Below are 17,142 nucleotides of genomic sequence, written 5' to 3'. Positions count from 1 at the left end.
TAGTAATTATAGTGCAGTTTTTATACGTTATATATATAGTAGTTATTTTGTGCATGCTACCATAATAATGGAATAAAGAGAATAAAAATATTTTTAATAAAAAATATATAATGTGATGTCCTTTTAATTTTTTAAAAGTAAAACATGCTTTTTTAAAAAATAATTTTGAAAATTATTAAGATATTTTTTAATTTTTGCTCATAAAAATAAAATATTTACAAAATTATATATATGTTTTTAAGTAAGTATAAATTGCACTCTAAATTTACTTAATATGCAAATTGAGCGTGCAAAATTTAAAAAAAAAATACTGTTCCACAAAAAGTATTGTCTAAAATATCTTTGTATTATTTGATCCACTCGATCGTGTAGAAACTAATATATAACTTTCTACACCGTATAGAAGTTACATGCTAGCTTCTACACCACCATGTAGAAGTTACATGCGCTATTTTTACAAGGTGTAGAAGTTAATAATTAATTTATGTAATAGAAATTCTTTATCATTTGGATTTTATTTCTCTGAGTAATAATTTGATTAAAATAACTGATGAAGATTACATAATATTCATTACATTTTAAATAAATATTATCTGATCATAATTGGACATATTGAAGCTAACATATAACTTCTACACGTTGTAGACTTTTACATTATATAGAAGCTAGATACTAGCTTCTATAACATGTAGAAATATGTGATTTTATATCATTTTAATTTTATTTATCAGTGATAACTTGATTAAAATAGTATTTCAATGAGTAAAATAACATATGAAATTTTTATAATACTTATTATATTTCAAATAAACTTATTTGATCTAGATTCACTGTATAAAATCTAGTATGTAGCTTCTACATGGTCTATGTAGCCAGAGTATTTTAGACCAATGTTAAATACTAGCAACCCCTTTTAATCCAATAGAAGATGCTAGGCCTCTAACATCGCATTGTCACACTAATAAAATAAATTTTGAATTAACTAAGAAATAAGTTACATTCAACGCAATCTACACTTCATCGATTTACTGCGAGCAATATCCTTCTCAATATATATTATCAAAGAACTTGATAAGAAATCATCTTCCATTTTTTTCCGCAACCTATTCTTCACAATTTTCATTGTAGAAAATACACGCTTTATTGCACTGGTAGAGTCAAAATAAGCTTTCTGATTTTCCTGTCTTCGATAATACCTGCTTCTTCTTGAGAAACCCTAAAAGCAATGTCCTATATGTCACAACATAAAAAATTAGACCTCATCCTATGAAGGAAAGACATGGCTTCCTCAAAAAGAGAAGCTTCCAACAATCCACTAATCATTTGAGTACATAACATTGTATCCAGAGTAAAATCTCACAAAGAATGGGCAAAGCAGCCTATTGTGAACTTGTTCCCAAAAAAACTGGTCCTAGTTGGTCGGCACTTAAAAGAACTTGCAGCAAAGCATTGAATAATCTTGTATCCAAAATCCTTCAGACGACCAAGCTCTTCCAGGTATGTTTTTTTATATAAAAAAAATATCATTTTTGCATAATCACTTCTTTAAAACTTTATTACATTAATTATGTATTCAAATATCAATTAATTTGTTAGTAAAAATTAACTTTTTAAACTTTATTACATTAATTATATATTCAAATATCAATTAAGTTGCTATTAAAAATTAACTTCACAAAACACTATTTTTTTTCCTCATAATTTTTTTAATTTTAATTTTTTCCCCTTATTTCAGTGGGGTAGATAGAGAAAAATTTATAAATTAGATGTCGAAAATGTCAGTTTCAGTAAAAACAAGGAAATATCTATGTGACAGGGGTAAATATGCAAAATTCCAGAGTCGGCAATCCAGACAAATTTGGTTAAAAGGAAAGCTTTTGAGGCTTCCGTAGGGTTTCGCCGGTGCCCTCGCGAATTCAATCGGCGCTCCTTCCTTCCGCTGCCGTTTCGTTCGCTAAGCTTCGATCTTCTTGTTGTTGGTAGGTTTCGGACGATCTAATGGCCGAAGACGGAAAGTTCTTCTGCTTTTCTATATATATTTACTTTCTAATCGATTCTGTTTGGATCTTCATATAGAGTAATCTGGAGAAGTCTAGAAAAAGTTCCTTTGGTTGCATGTAGGGATTCCTTTAAGCGTTTTTTCAAAGCTTTTTCCCGTTGCCTTCTGTCTTTTTAATCACTAAAGTTGGTGCTCTGTATTTTGAATTGTTGAGATTCATGTTTAAGAGTGGAGAATAGTTCTTCGGCAGCAGGTATGGATCCAATTTTTTGATCCAAGTATTTTAGGAAACGTATATGAGCGACAGGATAACGTTGTTGTGGCCCCAGAGTGGAGAAAAGTTCCTTTGGTTGCATGTAGGGATTCCTTTAAGCGTTTTTTCAAAGCTTTTTCCCGTTGCCTTCTGTCTTTTTAATCACTAAAGTTGGTGCTCTGTATTTTGAATTGTTGAGATTCATGTTTAAGAGTGGAGAATAGTTCTTCGGCAGCAGGTATGGATCCAATTTTTTGATCCAGTATTTTAGGAGCTTATATGAGCGACAGGATAACGTTGTTGTGGCCCCAGATCGTACTTTTCGAATGAGAAATTTGCCATTTGAATGACAAATTCGCCGGTGGCTGCCTTCAAGTCGCAATTGAATTCATATTTCTGATTCAATGTTTTATTTTTTTTATTTCCTATTTGAAATTGGATTCGTTGATTTTAATGAAGCACAGCATTTCCTTTCATACATATTTTGGTTTGACTTCTTCTGATTGTAGATCCAGATGGCTGGTAGAGTTCGTGGGCGTCGCCAAGCTTTTGAAGAGGTTCGGCGGGGTTATCCTGCTCCTCCTGCAGGGCCACTTGTTGGTGGACCCTTTCCCCAGCCTCTTCACCCTGCGGCACTTGAAGAGGAGCTTGAATTGCAGATGATGGACATAAGGAGACTTTTGGCGGATAACCGTGGGCTAGCTGAGGATCGTGCAGCTTTTCACAGGGAGTTGGCTGCTGCCAGGGAGGAACTCAACCGGATGAACTTGGTGATTGCAGATATCCAAGCTGAGAAAGAAGCTCACGCAAGGGATATGATTGAAAAAGGATTAAAGCTAGAAGCTGATCTGAGAGCTGCTGAACCTCTTAGAGAAGAGGCCATGGAACAACGTGCAGAAATTAAGAAGCTAACTGCCATTAGACAAGAGCTCAATGATCAGGTTCGTTCTCTTTCACATGATCTGACAAGGACTCAATCTGAGAATCAACAGATCCCAGCCATGAAGGCGGAAATTGACGGGCTTCATCAGGAACTTATGCATCTTCGGTTAGACTTTGCTAATTGTGCAGCTGACTTTGCTAATTGTGCAGCTCTTCTCATGCCCATGCCTCTTTCCTTATTTTAAAATCTCGCACTTCTCTTTCGTGTAGGATGTCTATTGAGTACGAGAAGAAATCAAACTTTGAATTGATGGGACAAAGGCAATCAATGGAGAAAAATTTGGTTTCCATGGCACGTGAGATTGAAAAATTGCGTTCTGACTTAGCTAGCACTGAGGGGAGGCCACAGACTGCAAGTAATGTTGCTGACCATTAGTACTCTGATTTTCCTTAATAGTTTGACTTGTCGAAAGCTGAATATTTGATATAAACCAACTAAAAATTTTCAGTTATGCTGCCATCTGATTGTGGTTTTTGTATACATTTGATCTGTTTGTCAGTTTTGCATGTTTGCATTGCATTTGTTCTGTTGTTGTTCTTGTTGTATACTTTTTTTAGCTAATTATGGATCTGTTCATTGATTCATTTAACTTTGTTTTATGATGGTTTACTGAAGGCGAAAGTTATGCGGCTAAACTTGGCAGCTCTGACGGACCCTACTCTTCAACGTTTGGATATGAATATGGCAATAAGCCGGTAAATTTACTTTGGAGATTCAGTTCAGTGCCAGTTTGGTGATTCATGGCTGTTCATGTGCTTTTCCATTATATCTTTTACAGCCTGTTACTGACAAGCCTAATCTCTATGGTGCTGGATCTGGATCATGGGGAGCACTCAGCAAGACTCACCTTGCTCGTCGTTGAGAATCTAGTTCATATGGGCCTTAAATAGGACCTATGCTCTTTCTATTCCTGATGCTTGCACACTAGAGGGATAGATGGTTTTCTAGCTTTGCAATTGGTGCATGGTCCACCAGATTCACTTATTGGAATGCTTTTCAGGAGCTAGATAACATCAGTTATTCTCTATGCTTTTTAGTTAATTTTTGACATGTTCTATGTGATTTTAACTTGGGATTATGGGGCACCAAATATGTTTGATGTGGTTCTATCTCTATTTCTACACCATATTTTTTTTGCAGCCTTTTTGGATTATTCATTAGTCTAATGATGCTGGTTAACATTTTGTTTATAATTAAAAAAAATGAAAATATTTCATGTACAGTTCTGCAAGTCTGCGATGGTCATTGGCTCCTAGGACTATAGAAAAATTTCTACAAGTCATGGCATGTGCTAATTGACTTTATTGTGTTCAGTTAATACAATGAAAGAAAAGGGTATTAAGGGCATCACATGCATTAGTGAGGCCATTTTTCTAGTATGGCAGTTTGTGTTTTTAGGTCAAGTTATTAGTCAATCCACTTTGAGCTTTTAGGATAAGTGATTAGTCAATCCACTTTTATGTAGTATTAGAACAATAGTTCGTATTTGATTGCTTTGGTAATTATGTTATCATATCAGTACAGGAGGGCTTAAGGATATATATGTATAAATTGTTCTCTTTGCTAGCAGCTTGAGTTTTTTAGATTAGTGATTAGTCTGTCAACGTTACACATAGTAGTTGGATATTTACTGAGATTGATGAGGAAGAATCTAGAATTTCCATAGTTTCTTCTGCTAAGTGAATCTACATTTATTTCCAAGTGGGCTGTTCCAAATTTCAGGACCTACATGCAATGAGACAGCTTCCTTTTACTTACTAAATTATTCAAGTAGAGGGAGAATATAGATTCCTGAATTATTGAAGGTGCTAATTTAGACCTTTAGGGGTAATAGTTTTTTTTTTTATCTTCACTCAAAGCTTCATATACCATATTTGGGCTCAAGTTCTTACTAAATTATTCATATAGGGTGTGTGTGTGTGTGTGTGTGTGAATTCTTGAATTTTTGAGAGCCTATTTTAGATCTTTATGAGCAACAGCTTTTGAAACATTGCTTTGATAATCTTTTTTACTAGTTATTCAAAATTTCAAACGGGGAAGCATAGTGTGGCCTATTGAATTATCTAAGCTGGTAATTTGGGTCTTCAGATGCAACTAGTTTTCTCTTATATTCTTTCCATACTACCAACACCCACCATACCTGTTTAACTATAATGAGAACTTCTATTGGATGCTTGTTCTTTGCATTTCTAACTGAACAGTAACAGTCCTTTACTGGTTTATGATGGTTTACCATTCCCAATCAATGTGAAGTATGTGATGGTTAAGGCTTTGAAGGAATCAGTGACAGAATATTTAGTTGTTTGGATCTTAGATTTACCAGGAGGGCTGCACTACCTGAAAGCTCATTATTTAATTTTTAGATATAATGTTTTTTGTTGACTTATGTTAATGGAAGCGCTGCCCAAGTCTGTGACATATGGCAGAGATGTAGTTCTTCAATGCTTATCAGGATCTGAGGAAAAAATTGTTTGGTTGATTCTCTATGTGATGACTAGTTGTTAGGTAAGTTTGGAAGTGAATTTGCTATTAGACTTGATGTTAATCATCAAGACTTAAATTAATGCAGTCAAGGTTAAAGAATATATATAACATTTTATAGCAATGCCCGTGAACTATTAGACTATCATTAAGATAGTCTGGATACAAGCAGTCAAACCAGCCAAGGAAGGTTGAAGTGATGAAATTTTCTGGAGGTTGGATCATAGAAAGTAGCTACATGATATTTAATATACACGTTTTACCTCTATGTGCACTGTTTTGTTGCTTTTGTTGATGGAAGTGTTGGGGGTCTGCTAGATATTGGTTGAGATGATCAAAGAAGAGATTAGTTCTTCAAAGTTGATTAGACTGAGAAAGGAGGAGCTTTTGCTTGAATGTCAAGCTTGCCGAAGAATCAGCATTGGAATATTTTCCTGTGGTTTATACAGTCCATATTCTGGCTGTCAGAATTATCTGATTCATGTGTTGTCAAAAGGGACATTGCATTAAATTCGTAGGGGGTGATTGTCCAAGGCATTACTTGAATTACTAGATGGGTGATGTGTGAAAGAAGCACTCCTGATGTATGGCAATATTGTTTTGATTTTTCTCCCTCACTTGGATCACTGCTCTCAAGTTTGTACCGGATTCCTGACATCATTTTAATTCTGTTAGTTTCTCTTTGCACTGTGAGAATGATCTGTATGAAATCTACTCTGAATCTTTCAATTGATGTGAGTATGGGAGATGAGGTTGTGGGCCAAAGGTTGTGGATCGTCATATGGCTCCACCTGAATTGGAGGATTTTCCTAGTATGTAACTATACCTATGAAATAGTACCTTCATACTAAACAAAAATCAAGATCAAGCCCCAGATCTCTGAGTGGAAGATCTAGGTTAAGCGGTCAAATCTTGGAGAGATGATGTGCTTGGAATTGATTGGCTGCTTATGACCAGAATCTTAGAAGGACTGTCTATGATCAGAATTATAGAGGCAAGTAATTTCTTCTGTACTTAAATTTTGATTGAATACTTTTTTGAAATTCTTGTTTGACTTCTCATATTGCTCTAAGGTTGATGTTTCCTCACTCCTCTTTGTATCTGGTCGATCCATTTTCTACTCTTGATGCAAATGCCACTATATGTTTTTGGGTGCAAGAATATGTAGTGTTCTAGAGATATTCTTTTATATGAACATTATTCTAGTATGCTTAGTTAGTTAGTTGCATCTGAAGATGCTAAGACTTGAAAAATCGAAATGACAGACATGTACTTAGCTATCTAGAGTTTGTTGGGTTACTACCTAAACAATAAGAAATGGCCCTAGAACTCTGTTAGCTGAAACTTTAAATTAGCAAATGAGTTTCTAGACTCTAAAATATTGATTTAGATTCAATGCGTACTACGTTGGGCAATTTTAGTTTTGTTCATGCCTTGGTTTGGCAAGGCTTTGCCTAAGTAGGGTTAAGTATCAAGGACAACAACTAAACCACATTTAGAGGATCAGGAATTTTGGATCGAGAGTGACAGAGAGAGAGAGAGAGAGAGAGAGAGAGAAGCAACTTGAAGTCAAAATATTGCTATATAGAAGTCTGGAGTTCCATTTGAAGATTGACCTGATTGACTCTAGGCTAACAAAGTTGCTTTCGTTGCTCAGTAAAACTTCACCGAAGGTTTTCATTTGCAAATGAGTTGAAATTTCATGGTACTTGTCAAGCTTCCCTGTTCTGATATTAGAAGTTTTACTGGCAGGCGTTGCCACCTAACACCTATGGTTGTGAACAAGTTCCATTGAGTCGAGCTTTGCTTGTGTATGTTTGGTTCAGGATCTCTGTGATCGTGTATTCAATTCAAAGTGTCGCATTGATTTCAAGCTTAGTTTATTTGAATTTCATCATTGTTGAGCTTGAGCTCAAACCCTAATATTAGAATGAGGACTAAATTGGACTTCAGTTGAAACTTTTGATTGAGTGAAACTCTAACTAGATTTGACAGTCCAAAATTTAGTTGTTTATCAAATTATGGTATGGACCCAGAATGGAGGTGAGGAAGTGGTGTTCCTGCTTGGATTGGGAAGTTCTTGTGTAGTACCAAATTGAAACCACTTTCTCGATTCCACCATCCTTTAACTGCTGCAGCTTCTGCATTGCTGATCCTGCCGATTCAGGTCTGTCAATACCACCATTTCCCATGTGTTTCCTCTTTTAAATGTCGATCCTCCCATCTTGATGTGTATCCACCTCTGCAGCTATATCAGTTTATTGTTAGGCAATAAACAAATTCATAATGAAGCTTATACATGAGAATGTGTGTTTGCTTCTAGAGGAGATTAGATACGAGCTTACGGACGGCGTTGCTATCGGGATCATGTCCTAAAGCTGATAGATAAAACTTGTTTATTAACAAAGGAGATTGTTCACAAGCTTACAAGGGTTGAGGTTTTTGATGGTTGTAGAGTGGATTTGTCTAGATAGTGGACTTAGAATCAGTCAGACTTTACTAGCTCAACTAGCTGAGACTTGTGCTACTTGCGAACAGCTTGGCTCATTTTAGATTGAAAGCAATATATGACATTAGAAACTATTGATTCCTCTATGAAATATCACTAGTCTAAGAACTTGTGCTATTTTTTTCTTGTCTATTCTTAGTAAGAACAGTTATCGTCTTCTGCATTTGCATTATCCATATAATAAATATATAGTGAGATGTCTGATAGTTTATCATCTCTTCTATATTTTTATTTTGTGTATGCCAATTACCATTGTAAACTCGATCATTGTGTTCAGTTTGCTTTTTGGCTGTATTCTAAGGAGTTGCTTAGCGGGTCACAATCAATTGACATTTATAATTTGTAGCAATTTGATTTTTTTTGTCATATATAATCCTTTATTTTTCTTGCATCTACATGAGGTCTTTCGGTGCAATGGGCAACTAGTTTTGCTTAGGAAGGGCCTATATTGGTTTTCATGTTCTTCGCTTGTCGATGTTAATGGAACCAGTGTTAAATGAATGAATCTCTTCATGTTTGCAGAGGGAGGTAACTTCTTATTCGAATGTTGCTAGTGTCGCGTCCAACGAAGATCCTGATCATTGGTGAATCTGCAACTGCTTTTGCTCTCAGAGTTTATACTTACTGTCATCCAGGAGAACCAGCATCGCCGAGGTAACCCCCTTATATGCTTTGATTGCTTTGCTCTGGATAGAAAATGAATTCGATAAATGTCGATTCTTTGTAGATATAAATATGCTATATGTTCGACTCTGAAATATGTTTTTTCGGGATATAAGTGCCTTGTTCAATTCTCATAAGTTCATCAGTCTCTGTTAGCAAATCATCTTGCATTTCCCTTTTCGTTAATTACTGCATACGAAAGCTCCAGGTAACTTCTCTGGTCTGGTATTTTAAGCTTAGTCTCTCATTCGATAAGATCATCGCCAATTGCTAATCCTGAATTATCATAAACTCTTGGGCAATTTAGTTTCTTTACATGTCTGTTAAGAAGGTTTCTGATAAAACCCACTCGAAGCTTCTCTTTCGCCGCACCGTTAATTTGAATATCATCGATGATAGCGTAAATGAGGATCTTGCTCTGTTTCTTCTTCCGCGATTATCATACTGCCACTTCTTGATTCAAACCCTGCTTTAGATTTACTGCAATGTTGAGATTTCGATACAAGCATGCTTGTTACATGATAAAACTTGTAGCTGACCGACTTGTTTCCATTTTTGGCAGCTGCATTCATGATTTCGGTGAGCTCTATATCGTCACAACTAGCCATGCCTCCTTATCAGCTGCATATATCGCCGATAAGGGGATTCTATAACCCATCGACTCCTCGCTTACTTGAGCAGTACTGTCCCCGAGTCGAACCACAAAACAATGAGTATGCCCCCGAGAACATGGAGCGATACCGACAGCTTATGGTTCTTGCCTAAAGGATCATAAAATGCTCTCATAGGTTGGCGCAGATGGTTTCTGTAAGGGTGTTGTGATCAATAGGTTTGAAGTTGATTCTTAATAGGTTGGTGTGTTGTCTCATTGATTGTCTCACCCTCTGCAGATGCTACCGTTGTTGGGTGAAGTTCTTCGTGATTTATATCCTTCCATGAAGTGTGAGGTCGTTTTGGAAGGGCCGTCATAGTGACGGTTTTAAATAGCGGTGACGAATAGCGGTCTTGATATCTCCATACCCTAAAATAGGGTATTGTTTAGGGTATAGTTTCAGCTCCTCAACCTTTTGCATTCTCATCTGGCATTATTTTTCCTCTATTATGTTTTGAAAATCAAAGTAATTTTATTATTATTTTTTATATATTTAATGTTAAAGAGATATTGTAAGTTGTGAATTTTTTGTCATACATTAATTAGTTAGAAAATAATACTAAAAGAAAAAAATTCATAATGAAGAAAATATAATAATTAAATTTTATTCTATCAGGTGAGATGAGTTATATTTTTTATTATATCATTTATAAAATTATAAGGTTGTTTGGGAAAATGAAAATTATAAAATTATGAGAAAAAATCGTTTTAGTGATATTGAATAAATAATATAAATCAAAACTTGAATAATTTTATTTAATAAATTATTAAATGATATTTTAAACAAATACAATCAACTATGAAACTAATTCTATTTATTGTTCTAGGTTGATTTCCTAACTATTAATTTAATTTGAAAATTTTAAATTAACAATGGAAAACCTATTATAACGAGAAGGAGGTCAAAATAAAGTTTTGGGCAAAAATTGAAAGGGTATTTTTTTATTGGAATTGTTAAAATGAAGTGTTTTTTTATTATTAAATTAGCATTCTATTTTATTTTAGTTTATTTTTATTTTTAAAAATATCTTTGATTTTCATGATGTTATATAAGTTGTGGTAATTATGATTATATAGTTATATAATTTAAAATTACGATGGTAATAGGACGGGTTTTCTAGGTAATTAGGATTCAAATCTCATTTAGTTGGAATTTGTCACCTTAGTAGTGTTATACGGTCGATTTCATGATCATTTATGAGGAGGTAAATCGAGAAGTTGCAGTTGACTACGATAGAGGAGAGTATTGTCTCGACTTCGTCGAGATTCGACTTTGCTCACTTTAGTAATTCTGTTTCGTCGTAACCAACTCAATTATGTACATTATAATTGAGGAGTTTGAAAATTTTATAATAATAGGTCCGTCAAGATTTATTTGTGTTTCTTGATGTTCTTTTAATGGTTGATGGGAAATTTACGTGGTGTTAGAATCGGTTATCTCTAGAATTAGTCGGGTACGACTTGGATATTTGGATTATCAAAAAAAAAATTATGTGATTCTATAGTTGTTACAACTACAATTTTATAATTGTACAATACAATATTAATCATATACCAATTATAAAATTGTAGCCCAGGGCAATGGTGTAACGGTAGGACATCCGGATTGTAACCCAGGGATCCGCGGTTCGATCCCTAGCTACGGCGTATTTGTAAGAATTTTCTTCCAAATGGGGAACGCAATCAAAGGATGTTGGGCATCTAGATTGGCCGCCATATGTGCTTCCCGATTTACACTAGTGGTTGGTGGGAAACTTCCGTGGGACCGGACCGGCCAATCAAAAAAAAAATTCCTATATTGTAACATGATTAGTAGCTACTTTGGGCAATACTTGAGGGGTTCTCCAGGTGAGGATAGTACCTCTTCGACACAATACAATATAATTATTATTAATCATGATTACCATAATTGTATAATAATTATGATATTATAATTATTATAATATAATATCATTCATAATTATTATAATATAATATTCATTAAAATTAAAATAATATTATTAGTTATTACCTCCGTGACAAAAATAAAAATAATTTTAAAAATAAAAATGTGTTAAAGAAATGAAATGTTTTGATAATAAATTAACAAAAAATACTCTTTTAATAATTTTAATAAAAATGAGCGCTCGCTAGATCCGTCTCCATATTAATTGAGCTTAAAATAAATCATAAAAAAAGCGCTCTTCTGATTTCTTCCTTGAAACTTGTCAATTTATCGTTGCCGTAAAAAAAAAAAGAAGTTACGATCCATAAAATAAATGGATTATTTTTAATTTTATATCGAATGTTCTTGTCATCGTATCTGATTTAGTTTGATTCCTTTCAAATTTATCCATAATTATTTCTGATTGTTCTTGGCATTTCATTGCCTAAACAATCATTTCTATCATTTCCTTTTATCTTTTATTTTACAATATTTTTTTATTTTATTTATTTATTTTTAAAAAATTATTTTCCTTGGATTTTGACAAACGGAGAATTTTATTAATTAAACACCAATTAGGCCCATTAGGATTCCTAAGCCCAGCCCACTTCGTCCCATTCGCCTATTTAAGAAGGGATCGCTATAGGGTTCCACTCCAAGCTGTCGTCTCCTTCTCCCTCCCGTTGCAGGGGCTCAGAATTATCTGCAGTCATGGTGAGTTCCATCTTTAGCGTTGCCTCGAGACGTTAATTTTGTTGCTAATCTAATGTTGATTTGATCTCTGCGCGCCGATCGTTTCGATCAGGTGAAGTACTCGAGAGAGCCTTCCAACCCTACTAAGTGTAAGTTTCACTTTTCTGCGATGGCTTCTTCGCTTCGAGTTTTGATTTTGAGTTGGTTTTATCCTCGAGTTAATCTATTTAATGGACTTTTCTGTTTTCTTTGAGGAGAAATCTAGCTCCTAAATGGAATTCAGCTTGTGATTGAATTCTTATTCAAACTTATTTTTGTGGGTGTTTGCAGCTGCCAAGGCCATGGGCCATGACTTGAGGGTTCACTTCAAGGTACGTTACAGGCATTTATTGGTTTATTCTAGGTTCTAAAAAATCTGTATTTCTAGTTCTTAGAATTTGATGATTGATTGAATAATTGCAACCCCGATTTTGGAGAAAAAAATATTCTGCAGGCATTATGTGTAAAAAATTAAGGGTGATGATAAATCAAGTTCCATATCATTTGGAAAGACTTTGACTCTGGGCAATATTTGTTTCCCTCAAGAAACTTAAAGTGATATTGTAATTGTAATTAAGGATGTTGTATTTTGATTCACGAAGAAGTCTGCTTGTCTTCTTTGTTATCTAATTGAATTGAATTCATATATAAAACATAGATGTACGCATTTTGAATTGGTATTTGAACTACAATTCCTATAACTGGTTATTTTTATGATAATTAATGATTATTCGGTAATGAATTAATCACCATATCAATTTAGTTTTACTGTTATAACTAGTCTTGGAAGAAAACTGTATATGCTAATGCTTGCTTTGCTGTAGAATAGTTTTAATTTAAACGCAAAGTATCCTTAGATTTATGTCTGCCAAAAGATAATGATTATATTTTGGTATAAATTTTTTAATATAGTAATAATGTAACATTTGACTGTAATATACCTAATAGAAATTGGAGAAATTTGTAAATTATCCATTAGTTTCACATATCTAAGTAATTGATCACAAATGATTCTTTTATATATATATATATTGTGATTATCAATTCAATTCTATGAGTTTACCTTTGATGCATTTCTTTTCTGATTGACTATCAATGATTTTGTTCCTAATTATTGTGATCTTTATCACATTTTCTACAAGAGTTTTGATTTTATTTTTTCATTGTATTTATAATTTACTGTTTAGTTATGAAATTTTCTTCTTTTTCCCTTTTTTATAATGAAATGGTACTCTCAATGGTAAGTAGGATTCATCTTTGCTACAGAATTTGTGTAGTTCATTGCGTGTGGCTGACAGGAATACATGTTTCAATTTTGATTATGTCAACAGAACACTCGAGAGACTGCCCATGCAGTGAGAAAGCTATCATTATCCAAGGCAAAACGATATCTCCAGGATGTAATTGCCCACAAGCAGGCTATTCCCTTCCGGAGGTTTTGCAGAGGGGTGGGTCGAACTGCTCAGGCCAAGAACAGGCACCCGAACGGGCAGGGTCGGTGGCCTGTGAAATCGGCTAGATTCATTTTGGATCTGCTTAAAAATGCTGAAAGCAATGCCGAAGTAATGCTCATATTCTACCACCTTCCATTTTCAGTGCTCTGCTTATATTTCTAACTTTCATTTCATTCATGCAGGTGAAGGGCTTGGATGTTGATGCTCTTTACATCTCTCACATTCAGGTGAACCAAGCCCAGAAACAAAGGCGCAGGACATATCGGGCTCATGGAAGAATCAATCGTAAGCTCCTTTGTTGAGTCAATGCGTTTCGTTTTAGTATCTAATCGACTGCAATACTCTGTATTGCAGCTTACATGTCCTCTCCATGCCACATTGAACTCATACTGTCTGAGAAGGAAGAGGCTGTGAAGAAAGAGGTAATTTCTTCCTTCAACGGTCGACTTATTTGAAATACATGTTTCATAAGGCTTTGGAAGTAACAATACAAATACCTTTTCCTCTCATGTTGATTGTGCAATTTATATTAGTTCCCACAATCTGAAAATCTAACCTGACTTATTCATTCATTGCTTATTACCTCGTTCTTCTGTTTTTTCTCTCTTCGAATCACTCGAATGGATCGATTGATCTTGGAAGTTTTATCCACTTTTCTGCAAGCTGTTTCAGAAAGAAAAACAAAGCAACCAAAGATCTCTATGCTCTTTCTGTTTTGTCGATTTCTTACTGTATATTATACTGATGCAGCCTGAGGCCCAGCTTGCTACCACCAAGCCAAGGAAAGCTTGAGCACAGCTACAAGTGAGGTAAATCTTCTCAAGAGTTTGTTTCTTTTTTCAAGTTCTTGTTACTTAAAATCTTAATGAGTTGTTTTTTTTTTTGTGAGAATTTTGTTGGATTTTGACTACCCTTGTAATGAATGATTTCAAAATTGTTTCAATTTCCCTTCTGTTCTGGGCAGTAACTCAAGATGAAATTGTGTAGGGCTGTAAACGAGTCATTAAGGTTTACTTAGTTCAAGTTTACTTATCTGATAAGATAATCGAGTCTAGCGATTAAATCATTGAAACAATGTTTAAATTTGATTTGACTTTTTTTTTAATGAATTTGAGGTTGATTATATAAATTTTTATATTTTACATTTATTTAATTAGTAAATTTGATTTTGAAAGTTTATTTATTTAATTATTATATTAATACTTTTTATTATTTATGTTTATAAATATTAACTAGTTTATTTATTTAATTAATTATATATATATTGAATTAACATTAGTTAATGAACAATTACTATATTATATTTTTTGAGAATTTATGTATTTAGTTTTTAAGATTCAATTAATCTTAAGTGATTGATATGATTTTTTTATTGATCAGAGCGTAGATGGATGTCGTTTGTAGTCATTGAATTGAAAGTTTGCTGCGTGGATAGTCCATGCATGTTTTGGGGTACAATTATTTTTTTTCCTCGAAATTGTGCTCGTGTCTCAAACGTTCACCTCTATTAATCAATTTATTATAATTTTAAAAAATTAATTTGATGGTGCCATCGGTTTTTGTTAGATTTTCATCAAAAACTATGTGTCAATCTCACTTAATTAATGGCCTCGTTAAACATGGATCGAAGTTTGTTTAAAATTAATGAAAACTATTACTGTTGTTTGAGTTCAAACTACTATAATATAATGCACATTGATAAAAATATGTGAAAGAAACTAAATTTCAAAATTTTTTTGGACACAAAAGTCATGGTTAGAAGAGAAAGTTTCAATATTATCTATTTTACGTATTTTAACTTTTATAATTTAAAAAATGTGCAGCACATATCCATTTTCTCTTTCATTCTTTCTATGTAATTATTTCATGGATTGCATGTGTACATGTTTAAATTTTTTAAAATCCATTTTAAAATTTATTTTTAATTTATATTATCGAATTTAAATCTAAGTACAAGTATATATTAAAGAGAAATGTAGGAATATATTGATTTTGATTAGGTTTTTGAATATAATTTATTAATTTATGAACTTGTATTATTTAAAATTTTGATAATTTTTTTGACTTAAAGGGTTCTAGGATTCAGGGGCCGCTTGGTACGCAGGTTTTAGGAGAGGGAAATGGGAATGAAATAGATTTCATTCCCATTCTTAATGCTTGGTAGACATGAATGGATATCTAAATAAGGATATGATATCCCTATTTTCATACCCTACCCCTCCCCTGGTTATCGTCAAAACTCATTCCCACGTGCGGCGCTTTTTTTCTCGTGGACGACAGTACCCCGCGGGTCGCTTTTCTTCCCCATCCGTCGCGATTCTTCCCCCTCCCGTCGCCTCCGATGGTCGGGTCCGCATCCTCTCTATCGATGGTGGCGGATGCCCCGTCGATGCCCTCTTAGCCGCCGCTTCCCTCGTCCGGCTTGAGTCCTCCCTCAGCCGCCTCTCCGGCCACCCCTCTGCCCCGCGTTGCCGATTTCTTCGACGTCGCCACCAGGTCCCGCGTCGGAGGCGTCCTCGCGGCCATGCTCTTCTCCTGCGGCCCCGAAGGACGCCCCTTGCACTCAGCCGCCGATGCGCTTCGCCTTCTCCTCGCGAGGAGCGGCCGGTCGTCGTTCGTGGCCGCGAGGCGGGGCCCGCTCGCTTGGGGGCGGTCGCAGGGGGCCTCCGAGGCGCTCCGAAAATTGTTCGGCGACGCGACGCTGCGGGACACCGTGAAGCCGTTGCTCGTTCCCTGCTTCGACCTGACCACGGGAGCACCGTTCCTCTTCTCGCGGGCGGACGCGGTGGAGGGGGACTCATACGATTTCCACCTACAGGAGGTGTGCGCCGCCACTTGCGCGGCGGGGACAGAGCCGGTGGAACTTCGGTCGGTGGACGGCCGGGCGCGGATCGCGGCCATTGGCGGCGGCGTAGCGATGGGCAACCCCGCGGCCGCCGCCATCACTCACGTGCTCAACAACAAGCGCGAGTTCCCATTCGCAGACAGGATGAGGGACCTCATGGTGCTCTCCCTCGAAAGCGCCACCGCCGGCGGCATTGGAAAAGAAATGAACCTGCGGAGGGGGAGGTCCTTGCCATCGCAGGCGAAACTCATGAGGATTGCAGGCGAAGGCGTCGACGACGTGGTACGGATAGCTTCCTCTGCCTCACTTTGCATCCTGCTCCTACTCTGTTTTCCCCATTCATTAATTAAAGCTTGAATTCAAAAAGTTCTAATACGTTGTTGATGTTGGCTGTCTTAGTCTTTGCAAGTTTATTTGTTTTTGATAAAGAAGGAAGGGATATAACGAAAATGTGATATTTATTTTTAGAATTATGAAAATTGGATAAGTGAAATAAGTAATACTGAAAACTTCTTCACGTATATATATAAAAAATTACAACGACATCTTATTATATTTTTCGATTTGAAAATAACTTTATATGCTAATGTAGAATATTTTTATATAATTTTTTTACTAATTTATTAAAATTGTTTAAATTTAATTAAAATCGCATGCTGAAAATAATCATAATAAAGTTGTTAAAAT

At 35.2% G+C, this 17,142-nt stretch overlaps 2 protein-coding genes and 1 pseudogene across 2 annotated transcripts; all 3 read left to right on the top strand.

The window, feature by feature from the left end:
• The first annotated feature begins 1,894 nt into the window (after window positions 1-1,894).
• On the top strand, window positions 1,895-4,334 carry LOC141844257 (protein FLX-like 3). The gene is made up of 5 exons (XM_074732294.1): window positions 1,895-1,979; window positions 2,762-3,300; window positions 3,405-3,550; window positions 3,811-3,890; window positions 3,974-4,334. The coding sequence occupies exons 2-5, from the start codon at window positions 2,768-2,770 to the stop codon at window positions 4,055-4,057; spliced, it is 843 nt and encodes a 280-aa protein (XP_074588395.1). The 5' UTR covers window positions 1,895-1,979; window positions 2,762-2,767; the 3' UTR covers window positions 4,058-4,334.
• A 7,762-nt stretch (window positions 4,335-12,096) lies between these two features.
• LOC141844444 (large ribosomal subunit protein uL22z-like) lies at window positions 12,097-14,567 on the top strand. Its single transcript, XM_074732497.1, has 7 exons — window positions 12,097-12,138; window positions 12,230-12,266; window positions 12,448-12,488; window positions 13,488-13,718; window positions 13,793-13,895; window positions 13,965-14,032; window positions 14,361-14,567. Exons 1-7 carry the CDS (start codon window positions 12,136-12,138, stop codon window positions 14,400-14,402), a joined length of 525 nt encoding a protein of 174 aa, XP_074588598.1. The 5' UTR covers window positions 12,097-12,135; the 3' UTR covers window positions 14,403-14,567.
• A 1,209-nt stretch (window positions 14,568-15,776) lies between these two features.
• On the top strand, window positions 15,777-16,812 carry LOC141843982 (patatin-like protein 3; annotated as a pseudogene).
• Window positions 16,813-17,142: the final 330 nt, after the last annotated feature.

The sequence above is a fragment of the Curcuma longa genome, chromosome 13, assembly GCF_044706935.1.
Source record: "Curcuma longa cultivar G26 ecotype Majalengka, Jawa Barat chromosome 13, ITB_CL_G26_1.1, whole genome shotgun sequence".
NCBI classification, from domain to species: domain Eukaryota; kingdom Viridiplantae; phylum Streptophyta; class Magnoliopsida; order Zingiberales; family Zingiberaceae; genus Curcuma; species Curcuma longa.
The sequence above is the reverse complement of the archived record's forward strand: the minus strand, read 5'-3'. Positions and strand labels throughout refer to the sequence as shown.

Bases quoted from the DNA above. Each gene is read 5' to 3' on its own strand.
- LOC141844444 (XM_074732497.1), top strand. The intron at 12,267-12,447 runs GTAAGTTTCACT...GGGTGTTTGCAG, and splicing joins GCCTTCCAACCCTACTAAGT to CTGCCAAGGCCATGGGCCAT. The intron at 14,033-14,360 runs GTAATTTCTTCC...ATACTGATGCAG, and splicing joins AAGAGGCTGTGAAGAAAGAG to CCTGAGGCCCAGCTTGCTAC.
- LOC141844257 (XM_074732294.1), top strand. From the start codon at position 2,768: ATGGCTGGTAGAGTTCGTGGGCGTCGCCAAGCTTTTGAAGAGGTTCGG. The intron at 3,301-3,404 runs GTTAGACTTTGC...TCTTTCGTGTAG, and splicing joins CAGGAACTTATGCATCTTCG to GATGTCTATTGAGTACGAGA. The intron at 3,551-3,810 runs GTAATGTTGCTG...GGTTTACTGAAG, and splicing joins GGGGAGGCCACAGACTGCAA to GCGAAAGTTATGCGGCTAAA.